Raw genomic sequence first — 13,099 nt, forward strand, 5'->3', positions numbered from 1 at the left:
ATATTCTCTCTCCTTGTCTCTGTGCCCCTCCCAATGTACACATTCACATACACATTTATATCTTTTGTTTAAAAAAATGAGATTATACTATATGTGCTAATCAACTAGGCCGTTATTTATTTTCCATATAGTTTAACAATCTCATTTTTTCTTTTGTTTTCCTGAATTATTTGTTTAGATTTTTACTTAGAGTCACAGAAGAGAGTGTCTCAAACAGAACCCGCCTTTTTACCTCCCCAGTTGATTAGACATAGAGCCATGTCTCCACCTTCCCAGGCCTTGTCCACCACCTGTGATTTTTGAGTCCATTACTTCTCCTCCTCCGAGTCTTTGCTCCATCAATTTTTTCTCTTACCTTTGGCCTTCCTGCTGCTTGGCTTGTTTTCTCTGACTCATGAGAATTGACCTGGGCCTAACATAGTATTCCTCTCAGACATCTGAGCATTTAATACACAAAGCAGAGGAAAACACATGGTGCATTACTTACGGATGCCTCCTGGACAACACAGCCCAGGTTCCCTCTAGGACCTGAATCTCAAGCTTTCCTCAACATGTCTTCTATTTCAACCACTCTGCATTTTTACTGTTCCTCAAACACATTCTGAACTTTCTTGTTCCTGTGTCCTATTCACTGTGTTCCCTCTGTTTAGAAAGTTGTTCTCTCTTTTATTTCCAGTCTTCTTCCCTTGGCCCCTGTACTTTAAAAATCATCCGTCCTGGGCTTCCCTGGTGGCACAGTGGTTGAGAGTCTGCCTGCCGATGCAGGGGACACGGGTTCATGCCCCGGTCCGGGAAGATCCCACATGCTGCGGAGCAGCTGGGCCCGTGAGCCATGGCTGCTGAGCCTGCGTGTCCGGAGCCTGTGCTCCACCGCAACGGGAGAGGCCACAACAGTGAGAGGCCCGCGTGCCACACACACACAAAAAATCATCCGTCTTTCAGAGCCACTGTCAGATGATATCACCTCTGATTTGTCTTTCTTGACATTCTGGCCAAAAGTGATTCCTTCTTCCCTTCCATTCTTTCATCAGCTCAGCAAATACTTATTGGGGACCTATTCTTGTCAAGCATTTTGACAAGATGATGGTTTATGAAACTCTCATTATGTAGAAGAGTATTACGTATTGCTCTTATACTCTTATGTATTACTCTTATTATATTACCTTGTTAGTAAGTAATCATATCCATCTTATTTTTCTTACCGCCCTTAAAGGCGTAAACTACATCTGGACCCACCTTGTAACTGACATTCTTACCCATAGAAGGTGTTTAATACATATTTATTGAATGAATGGAACTTTCTGATTGTTTTAACGTTTCTGTATGGCAGCATAATTTTGATATTTATATAAAATTCTTTTGTGTAGTGAATGAAAAGTATTACTGACACGTAAAGGCAATGGAGAAAATGGATTTTGTGGGTATGTACTTAATTTAAGCACTCATCTATACCACGTGAAGATTATTTTAAGCAGCTGTCCCTGAATTTAAGTTGGTTTTAAAATTAGCTGTCACTGAGTTATAGGTTGTCAGGCTGTCGTTCTCAGTCATGCTCTAGAGATGGAAGTCTGTCATGTTGATATGCTTGGCTTGGGTGGATTTTCTGACAGAATCAAAAAGAAGTGATGGGAGTCCTTGAGACCCCTAGCTGAAGGCTCTTGCTAACTTCCTTTGAACGAGCTGAAAGGACTTCGTTCTGCTAAAGGAATTCATGATTTCCTCTCTTTTCCTGTCTTAGTTAACTTTTGTATTTCTTCTATTAGATGAAATGTATCTTATCCCACCTTACCCCATACCCTAAATGTGCCAAGGAAATCATGGTTTGAAACAGTTGTTCTCACAGCATGTTCTAGGGACTCCTGGAAGTCTCCAAGTTTTTTCAGAGCTTCCACGAAGTCAGAACTATTTTAAGTAATAGTAATAAGACATTTTTTGCCTTTTTCACTCTCATTTTCTCACAAATGGCTAGTTGGATCTTCCAGACTGTACATGGCATGTGATATCACAACAGATTGAATGCAGAAGCAGATAGGAAAATCCAGCTGTCTTCACTTATACCGGACATTAAAGAGATGTACAAAATTTAAAACATGTTTTGTCTTGAAAGCTAAAGTTATTTTTTCATAAAAATGTTAAGATATAATCGGTTTATTATTTTTAATAAATTAACAAATATATACTATTAAAATTTCTGTTTTAACTTCTAATATGGTTAATATCAGTAGATATTAAAAGCTCTTTAGAATCCATGTTTTTGAAACCAAAAAGTTTGAGAGACACTGTTTGAAAAGATTAAAAATATTTAAAATATCTATCAGACTTTCTAACAGATTAAAAGGTGAAATCTTCTTGATGTAGTCAAGGTGTCTTCAAACTGGAATCTACCATCATTGATTCTATCAGTTTCTAATTGTTAGGCATTTAGGTTGAATCCAGTTTTTTAGTTTAAAAAGAAATATTTCAGTGGTATTCTTCTATGTTAATATTTTTCTAATATCCTTAATTATTTTTACAATAAATTCCTAGAAATAGAGCTGCTGGGTCAAAAGTATGCAGAAGGAACTGAAGACCTGTTACATAAATGCAGGAGCCAAATATGCTCCCATGCTTTCTCCTCTTAATCACTGCCCCAGTTAGCAGGAAATTTAGTACCTTCCTCTTTAGGCAGTCTCCTCCTCCAAGTTTGAACTTCAGGAGACTTACTCAGTCCCAGAGTGGTCCCATTCTCTTACAACTACCCAGAAGAAAAGTGCAGTAAGTATAATTTTACACTGTTTATCCTTCTTCTCTTTATCACTTTCTGTCAGTGTTGAAGAACAGCCCTTTGTCGATAGTTGCTTGTCTGAGTGCTACTAGGATACCCGTTTAGGTCAGACCTGGCCCAGGTCAAAGTAGTGACCCCAGTTGGAGGTTAAGATTGCAGTTTATTAGTTCACACGCTTATACTCAACGATTCCATGTGCCAGGGAGGCTGAGGTCAGAGACACTTCTGGCCTCTGCCTCATGCTGGGCCAGAATCTGTCCTTCCTAATAAACGCATAAGCCCTCTGTATGACCCTGGATCACCAGTTTCAATTAATCCATCTTCAAAGTCATTTTCTTTCAGGAGTGTTTCTCCCTGTTCTTGCCAGTGGAACTTGGTTTGGGCTATAAGTTTTTTCTATGATAGAACTCCTTAAATTTGAACCTGAGGAATCAAAGATTGGGGTAATGTTTCTTCCCTTCCAGAAGGATTTAGGGTACTGGAAAATTGGTCTCAGCAACTCTAGCAATTAATTTTGCACATCAAGAGTGTAAGGTATGTTTTTCTAAGCCATGCAACTTCCCCCTCCCAGTGAGCCCCTTTTCCCTGAGCCCTGAGGACGGTGGTGCCTACCCTTTGCCTAACTTGTTCAACAGAATGGCCCATACCAAGGTGACCTCGGGTCTCCACCCCTAAACATAAGAGAGACTGTCATAATTTTTAAACGTTCCCTTTCAAAGAGCATCTCATTTAATCTCTGCCTTAACAGATGCCTGTTACACACTTTTAGGGCTTATGGTATGTATTGCCAGTTGTTCTCTAGAGAGGTTGCACCAGTTTACACTTCCACCAGAAAAAAATAGATTGCTAGGAAAAGACTTTTAAAACCCAAACTGTGTTGTTAAATGTCACTGATAATTAGAATTGTTTTAATATTAAAGGAAACACAAACTTAAATCCCAATATTTCTTGGTTATTTGCCAGATACTCATTTTATTTGGCCACAGAATTGTGATCTGTAGCATCTCAAATAATGTCAGTCAGTCAGTCAGCCAGCCAGTTATTTATTTATTTATTTATGGCTGTGTTGGGTCTTCGTTGCTGCGCGTGGGCTTTCTCTAGTTGTGGCGAGCGGGGGCTACTCTTCACTGTGGTGCACAGGCTTCTCATTGTGGTGGCTTCTCTTGTTGTGGAGCACGGGCTCTAGGCGCGTGGGCTTCAGTAGTTGTGACATACAGGCTCAGTAGTTGTGGCACACAAGCTTAGTTGTTCCACGGCATGTGGGATCTTCCCAGACTAGGGCTCGAACCCGTGTCCCCTGCATTGGCAGGCAGATTTTTAACCACTGCGCCACCAGGGAAGTCCCTCATTGTGTTTTTAAATTCGCTTTTGGTGAAGGCAGGAGAGGGTACTCATTTACTAAAGGTCTCCTGAGTGCAAGGTGCTTAATTTATGATACCTAATATAATCCTCACAACACACCTGTGTTGTTACTATTCCCATTTTAGATGATATTGTTACTCTATTTTATAGATAAAGAAAAGAGAGGTAGTAAATTTCCTAAAGTCACACAGCAAGTAAAGGTTGATGTTCCCCTAAGAAAGCCCTATCTAGGACTAGATGAACAATCCCCCAGAGAAAGAACTTTGATTATTAGCCTCTTACTCTCTTACCATCTCCAAAGTGAAAACAATCTCCAGGGCCTCCTGCTCATAGGTGCAGGCTTTGCGCAGAGTTTGCAAGGAGTTAGGGCCAACTGCAAAGGGAGAGGGCACAGTCCTATACACTTCTTTCACTTCTGACACCAATTGCAAGTTGGAAGGGGTTCCCTCAAATCACGCTTGGGTTCGATGATTCTCTAGAAGGACTCACAGAACTCACTAAACACTGTTATACTGAGAGTCATGATTTATTACAGGGAAAGGATGCAGATTAAAATCAGCCAAAGGGAGAAGCACGTAAGACAGGGTCCGGGAGAAGTACAAAATGCAGAGCTTCTCTTATCCTTTGTGGAGTCAGGACGCATACTCTTCCGGCATTGATGCGTGGTGATACACATGGAATATTTCCAACCAAGGAAGCTCTCCCAGTCCTGAGTTCAGAGTTTTTAATGAGGGCTTTATGATTGATGGCCCACATGGTTGATCTCATTCTCCAGCTTGACTGACACTGTGACCCAAAACCCCACCCTAAGTCACGTTGGTACTCTCTGGCTAGCCCAAGGCTCCCAGACAAAGAAAATTACCTCCTAGGAGCTGAAGGCAAAAGTCAGACCTCTTCTGGGGCGCAAGATTCAATTCTTTACTACACTGGGGCTCAGCCTTGTCGAGGGCCCTTCCTCTTCCTGGCCGCGTGTGCCATCTTCCGCGTGGTGGGTCGCGAGGTGCCTGGTCACTGCAGCTTATGCTGTTTGGACGCTGGCAAGGAGGCTGAGACACACACATGAATATGGGTGAGTGCCAGGAGAGTGAACTCTCTGTTAAACCTGGAACTGTCCTAGGATTGAATGGCAATATAACAGCACCCATATGGCATCAATGAAATCATTAAATGACTTGAATGCTTAGAGGCAGATTTTTCCTCGTATTAAAAATATATAATTCAATTAACTTATTAAGATAAATGTCAGTATAATTAACCCTCCAAACATACACACACCCCACCCCCACCCCCTAGTAAAGTAAATATGTATATATCTATATGTCACTGTGCTGAGGTCATATTTCATCCTAATGTTATATCATTCCTATGTGAGTTTACCTGAGTTGGTAGTTTTCCTAAATAATTGCTCATTCATATACCGACAGTCCTCATTATTCTTGATTCTGTTTGTGTTTGCAGATTTGCTTACTTGCTAGCTAACCCTTTTAAAATAAATACCTGTGACACTTTCATAGTTATTCGCCAACATTTATAGAGTGGCAAATTGAGTTGCATGACCTGAATATTCCCGGCTGGGGTTGAGCAAGGCCACTCTGCCTTCTTTGTTTTAGCTCTTATACTGTTAACAAGTGTTCTTTTCATAGCCTATTTAGTGCCACATTTTTTGCATTTTTGTGACTTTTTATTGGTGATTTTACTTTTTAAAATGGCCCCTAAGCATAATGTCAAAATCCTGTCTGGTGCTTCTAAGTGCAAGAAGACAGTAATGTTATCTTGAAGACAGTAATGTTATCTTGCAGGGAAAATACATGTGTCAGATAAGTTTCACTGAGGCATGAGTTATAGTACAGTTGGCTGTGAGTTCAATGTTTATGAATCAACAATATATACTAAATAAGGTGTGTTTAAACAAAAATACACAGAAAACAAAGTTATGTATTGATTGGTTGATGAAAATGTTGTGACCAGAGGCTCACAGGAACCTAACTTGTGTTTCCCCAGGTGCAGTGGTTCAGTATTGGTTAATTCAGTGTTTATGGTGACGTTGTAGAATATTAACTACTGAGAATAATGAGAGTCAGCTGTATTTGCTGCATTACTTCATTTATTCATGTAATCTTTTATTCATTCTTTGAGAAAACATATATGAAAACTTCTCCTGGGTGCCAAGCAATTTCTACATGACTTAGAATTTCCCTTTTATGTTCTTTTGCCCATCATCAGTAGTCTTACTGTAGCCCTCTGACTCAAAGTATTTGTGTGGTTTATGATAACACATCATAAATGAAGTGTGAGATTGCATTTTAAAGGTTGGGAGTTGGGCGCTGAATGTTTCGAGTCTGTGACCATTTTAATGTGAGCTACCTATACAAGAAATCACCCTCCTCAATAAACTTCCCAGTTTTCTTGCCTCCTTGGAGACCACGATTTTTAGGATCAGATTCCTTAGTGGGTTTCTGTTGGATGCCAGCAGAGCCAGGTGATGTGTCTGGCCACACCTCCCCACACCAAAACGCTGTGTCTGCTGGTTTGGCTACATGACCTTGCAGGCAGGGCTTTGTGCTGGCAAGATTATTCCTCAGCTGTGCTTCACAGATGAGAAGCCAGACCACACTGTCCCCTCTCCTTTCTCCACTTCCCCCGTCTCCCTCGTGTGCTTGTATTTCCATCTCTCTCCACTGCCTCTTCACACTGTCTCCTAATTCACATTCAAGCAGAGTGAGGGGAAATGGACCTGGAGAGCACATGTTCACCTCATGTTCTTTGTGGCTCTCTAGATACACTGTCCTACATTGAAGTGTTGCTCATTTCCTGGTTTTGATTGTCCAGGATGTATGAGGACTAAGGTCTGTACCTTGCTGTTCTTCTCTCTTGATGTTAGTAAAAGTTTCACTGGACTCCCCCAAATGTGATGGAGGGAAATATAGAAAAGTTCCAATGATTTCAGGGATCTTTCAGTGGAATGATCATAGAATTAAGCCCAAAGACCTTGTTGATATTACCTCAGTGACTGTAAAAGCAGTAAAAATTAAGCGTGACGTTTTTATGTGATAAGCAGTTGAATAAATACAGTAACTTTCTTTGAACATCTTTGTGAAATTGTCCTCCAAGGAAGGGAGGACCAAAATTAAAAAACCTTTGAATGCCCTTTAGTGCCTAGCATGATGCCTAGAACAAATAAACCTCAACAAATATGTACTAAATGAATTAATGATTAAAATATCTCATTTAAAATATAACTATTCAGTAATGTTAATTTGATGTTTATTCTTTCAGATACAGATGAATATAGACCTCCTGTTTGGAAATCTTACTGTAAGTATACAAATAAATTGGGTGGGTTATAGTGCTTTATAAGTAATATAAAAATATCAGGAACATTAGATATGAAGAGTCATTCCATTTTGTGTCCATTATTGAAAAATTAATTCACAACAGAATTTGTGAATAGCACAGAAAAAGAAACTGGGGAAATAGGAGCATTTCCACAAAGTCTGTCATGGTTTGCATGTCAGGAATGCATCTCATCCCTCTGAACTCGCATGGAATTCCGTATTATGGAACTTGAGACCACTTGTTGACAGTGGCTGATAAAACTAATGCAAGGAGAAGCTAACTAAGAATTCAAGGAATCTAATATTCTTAGATCCTGTTTTTTATATTAAAAAAGGAATAAATAAATAATGATAAGTCAGGAGGCTATCTTGCTAGTAAGAATGAGTAAAAAGTGATCTTCTTTTTTAGGAATTGCCTTCCGAAATATAAAAGAGAGACACTGAATCTATATTGTTCTTTAAACTTGGCATTAGAATACAGATTTTTTCTGAAGAGTCTAGGTTCTTAGTCCTTTATTTCCCCTTCCTTGTTGCCTAGAGAATATTATTGCATCAAGTAAAAGCTACTTCAGAATTTTAAAAAATGGAAATAGGGTTAATATAATCAGAGTTGTTTTTTAAAAATCCATGAATGCACTGTTGCAGAAACCAGTACTGTAAACTTTTGTTTGTTGTCTGTAGAGTCAAATAAGCAACCTAAAAAACCTGTACTTTAAATACAGATTATTAGCATCTTTGTAAATGTTGAGTTATTCTGAATTTTGATATTTGTAAGTTGCTGAAATTTGCTGACTGAAAGAGCAGCAATTCAGATTCTTACTTGTTTTTATGTTCCCAGAGCAACAGATAGTTTATTGTAATAGGTTGCCACTGGGGGCTAATTATAGTAAGCAAAATATGAACAGTCTCTAAAAATATTGCCATAGATGCGTTTTCCCCCACCCCTGCTGCTTCTGTTTTGATTCTGGGGAGTATAGTTCAAAGAATGTATAAAAATGACTGATGATCTTTACCTCTCAAAGATTTTGTCTCATAACCTCATTGGCGGGAAGCCTGTTTAAAATTCTTCTCTGCATTTTCTGGTTTTCAGTTTATCTTTATTCTCTTTGCTCTGATTTGTGCCTTGCACATTTTAATGTAAGAGCATTTATAAAACCTCAGACTGTTATTGAATCGTGGTGATTTTTCCCCTGAAGAATATTGATTACTAAATGTGGTGTATGCAATTTGTATTTTCTGTATCTTCCTATGTCTTATAGTAGCTACCATTTGTCTTAAAAATGGCATATTTCTTTTTTTGTGTGATAATACTGAGTTTTATAGTTTCTTTTAGTGACTTCAGTGCCTGAAGAACACTGCCACCCCCCCCATCATTTTAACAGTAGAAACAGGGAGGAAATTATTAGAATAGACTTTATTTTCTGACCATCAAATGCAAAACCTTCCAGTTCAATGAAATTTTATGATTAAACTGTGCTAAAGCCACGCAGAAAGGTCCATATTTAAAACTGGTCATGTGAAATTTCCTTATGAAATCATGATGTTGTCTTCTAAGAATTTGTATATGTGCAAATTTTAACTAACGAGAAAACATGTAAAAGTTACATTGTCACATTGAAATAATTGTTGTGATGATCATTTAGATTGTTAAATGTATTTGTCAAAATTCTGATCCTAGAAAAAATTGGGATGTAGGTTGAATTCTTTTTTCTTTTTGTTTGTTTGTTTTGCCTTTACCACTCAGTCAGTTTTATAGTTTTATGTCTAGCTAGCTGTAAATAATCTCCAGTAAGGTATTTATTAATAAAATTCATCTTTATTAATGAAGTTCATCTGTCCCAGAGTCTGTACGTTTTAATAGGAAAAAATTTTTAAACTGACAAACCTGTGACACCCGTATTTCATCAATAGTGACTGAAATTTTAAGTTACTGGAGTAGTAGGCCCTGCCCAGTACCCTCTATAATTGAGCCATGACATTTTGTTTAATTCCTATATATGCCTTGATCAGAGTTGATAGTTAACAAATTCTGTTTGATCGTCTTTGGGACTGACAAACCATAATGCATTCGTCATCTTCTCTGTATTGTGACTTAAATTTTTGTAATTAAAATACTCCTCAAAATGGTGATAAAATCTAAATGGATTGAGATTTTTAAAAAATCAGGTATGTCAGTCCACATAAGGAGATACAAGCAGAATGAAAGCTATTCAGAATGTTCTGATTGTTCACTTCTATTCTGTACTACATCTGTAAAACTGAAGGGGACAGTTACATTTTCATGTCAAAAGTTGCAGCATGTTAAGGATTTTTTTTTTTCTGTCTTTAGCTTGTTGGGGTCTGAACAGCTTTTCACAGTGTGATTCTATGAGAAACTTATTTTCACTGTGATTCTATAAGAAACTTATTTTACCCATGCCTCTCTTGTGCTTTCTGATTTTGGTTTAGTTGAGCTTGTGAAAACATAATTCTAAAACCTTACAAGTTCAAACCAATAATTAAATAGAATTAGCAAGATTCTAAGTTGAGAACTCTTAAGACAAGTACAGTTTTGTTGCTTTTCAATATGTATTGCTTGAATTAAACCAGGGGCCAAACATGTAATAAATGAGGCAAGTGAGGCAGGTGGGGACTGTGAGAAAGCAGAGAGAGGATGCCCTGTACGTAGGGAGTAGCTCATAGTTAGCTCCCCTTTACTGTGGGTATCTTAACACTCTGAGTCCAGTGTTGTCACATCTTCTAAGTTTTCAAGAGAAGCTGGAATTCTCTTTTGCTTTTGTTGTTGTTGTTAAATCTCTTAATTTTTAAATGTTAAAAACAAATTTGAATTTGGAAAACAGCAAACCAAACAACACATGTGAGCCAGTTTTGACCTCAAGATACCAACTCGTGATCTCTGAACTTGATTAACAATGTATTGTCTCTAGATACTGAGAATTTCATTAATAAGTGCATAAACATTGACACTTCTAAGGTGATTGAAAAATGTTGAGTACTTTAATTATATGTCTTCTCATCTTGAAGTTAGCTATTAATTTTTGGTGAATCATTTAATGATTGTGCAATTTAAATTTTCAGCTGAGTTCTGGTTTAAATGACAAAAAAACTATAAATTGAGAAGGGCCTGAATTAATTACTCTTTATTACAATGTATGATTTTTTAATGATCCTTTTGATGGGTATTCCCTGAATTCATGTTATATTCAGTTATACAATATCCAAAGGCCCTCCTTTTATATATATTTTTATTAAAAATGAGTCTTAAAGATAGACTAACCATTGGTAGCCAATAAGGAGGCATTTGTCTAAAAATTACTCCTCTCCATGAAATAGAACTATACTCGTTGAAACTCTGATTAAAACAAAGGGTGAAATTCTCATGTGATGATATTTTGCTCTTTTTTTCATACTGGCTTATCTTAATATTTGCTTGCTGAATAGGTAAATGCATTATTGGTGATAACCAGATACTACAGTATTTGTGCTTTGAATCAAAATCAACATTTTACTTTCTGTAGTAACTTTTAATGTCCTTCTTGACCACCATTCAGTTTTCGTAATTCAGTTTCTATAGGTGACCCTACTTTCCAAAGCAATTTGCTTGACAAAGGGAAACAATTGATCTTTTGAGAATTGCTGGTCAAAACAGAAATGTGAACTGAATTTTCACATCTTAGAGTTATAGTTACCAACAGGGAGGAATGGACCTGAAGCATGGACCTTTTTGCATATCATGATTTGGTTCTCTTGGGAGGATGGAGGATCAAATATCTCTGAGTGGTACACATGTGCTTTCACTGTCAGGGCCAGACAAATTTAGTTTCAGTGCTTTCTTTCTTCCCTTCCCCATCTCAAAATTATTCCCTTCATATCATCTCTTTAATCCATACAAATATATTCACAGTAGTATTTTTGAAAAACTAACTCTCACAGTAAAATATGGGTATCTAAAACTATTTTGATATGTTACGTCTCGTAGGGATTTTTGCAACCAGGAGGATAAGGCAAAGGAATACATTTCTCTCAGTAGATTTCAAACATTATTAAATGAGAAGTGTTTTGTTTATTTTTTGCTTCTTAAACAGTAAAGCTGTATCTTCTTAGCACCTTTTAAATTATAGCATTACCATGTTGTTATGTTTTGGTGATGAACTGTGGATGCATGCTGGTACCCAAATATTATTGTAAAGAATTTTATGTATTAGTATCAGTCACCTACATATAATAATAGCTAGTCTTTATTGAGTGTTTACCATGTGCAGGGGACTATTTTAAGTCTTTCACATATAGTATTTAATCCTTTCAGTAATCTATGAAGTAGAAACTATTTTTATCCCCATTTTCAAATGATGAAAGCCGAGGCTCAGTATGCATTGTTAGAGGCAGAGCCCCAGTGTTCAGACCCCAGGTGGTCTGGTTCAGGAATTCAGATTTGCAACTGCAATACTCTGTTGCCTTTACATAGCAATACAGAACAGCGATGTGTGTCTGTGTATGTTCTCAGTATATTTAGTGTATGTATACACACATATACATATACATAGTCTAATTGTATATGTTTATATATGTCCCTATACTATATATGAATGAATATGATCAGAGGTGGAGTCTATATAATGACAGTTGAAATGTGAGCCATACATTGTCTGACAACCCCAGATGCTGGGTAGTTTGATGTTATATTGACCAAATGTCTATGTATTTAAATACAGCATTAAATTCAATTATATGTGATTATATGCGTAGAAATAGAAAACAGATTTTCTCCAAGAGATAAACTCAGACCTACGTAAACACACTTTCTCTGATAACTACACGTTCTATTCATTTTTTCTTTATTTTAAGTCAAGAAGCCTGAAGTGGGTCTTAGAAGGACATGGTATTGGTATAATTTTCACGAATCCATTTTCAGATACCCTAAAAATTATCCTCTGGCAAGCTATTTAAGTGTCTGAATTCTCTCTTTTGCTGCATTTACCCTAGTTGAATAAGTGGTGGTAACTTTGGCTCAGAAATTTTGTTTCTAGGGGAGATTATCTTTGAAGATAGATGTTCACAATATAAATAGGGGAGAAAAACAGTGTATGTGTTACATCTAGCCTATTAATCCTAATTTTAGTTTCAAGTTTGACACTTAATAATGTACTTTTAAAATATACAACTAGTATTTGTTTATAGCAGAGGCATGCTTTATGTAATATATCCACAAAAATTGGGGAAACTAAATGACCAGATTATGGAGAACAGAGCCAAATATCCAATACTGATTTGTTATAACACTTCTGTGGATTATGATTTTCTTATTTGTGTTTGCTCCTGGGCTTTCACTAAATTTAGTTTGGTTTACTTTCTTTGCTTCATAGCAAAATTTAATTTAATAACAAATAGGACTGTACCACAGTTTTCTTATGAACATAAAAAAGCAGGCAGGTTTTGATTCCTAATATATTCAGATGCTCTACATAAGGGAAACTGACATGTTTTATTTTCTAACTTCCCAGTATATCAACTGCAACAAGAAGCCCCTCATCCTCGGAGAATTACCTGTACTAATGAGGTGGGTGTAATGAAACCATTACAACGAAATGTCTCTCAATCATTTGTTTCCCAAACTTTGACCTTCCTCAGTGACATGGTT

General features: G+C 37.2%; 1 protein-coding gene across 2 annotated transcripts in view; it reads left to right on the forward strand.

The window, feature by feature from the left end:
- The window catches only part of CHN1 (chimerin 1), a 178,027-nt gene that overhangs the window by 38,041 nt on the left and 126,887 nt on the right, over positions 1 to 13,099 (forward strand). For both annotated transcript variants that reach the window (XM_022570076.3, XM_089916645.1), the window contains 2 exons: positions 7,403 to 7,441; positions 12,963 to 13,018. In XM_022570076.3, coding sequence (XP_022425784.1) covers positions 7,403 to 7,441; positions 12,963 to 13,018 — 95 coding nt within the window. The remainder of the gene's footprint in view (positions 1 to 7,402; positions 7,442 to 12,962; positions 13,019 to 13,099) is intronic.

The sequence above is a fragment of the Delphinapterus leucas genome, chromosome 8, assembly GCF_059928025.1.
Source record: "Delphinapterus leucas isolate spDelLeu-1000000601 "Yukka" chromosome 8, BTC_Dleu_Yukka2, whole genome shotgun sequence".
NCBI classification, from domain to species: Eukaryota; Metazoa; Chordata; class Mammalia; order Artiodactyla; family Monodontidae; genus Delphinapterus; species Delphinapterus leucas.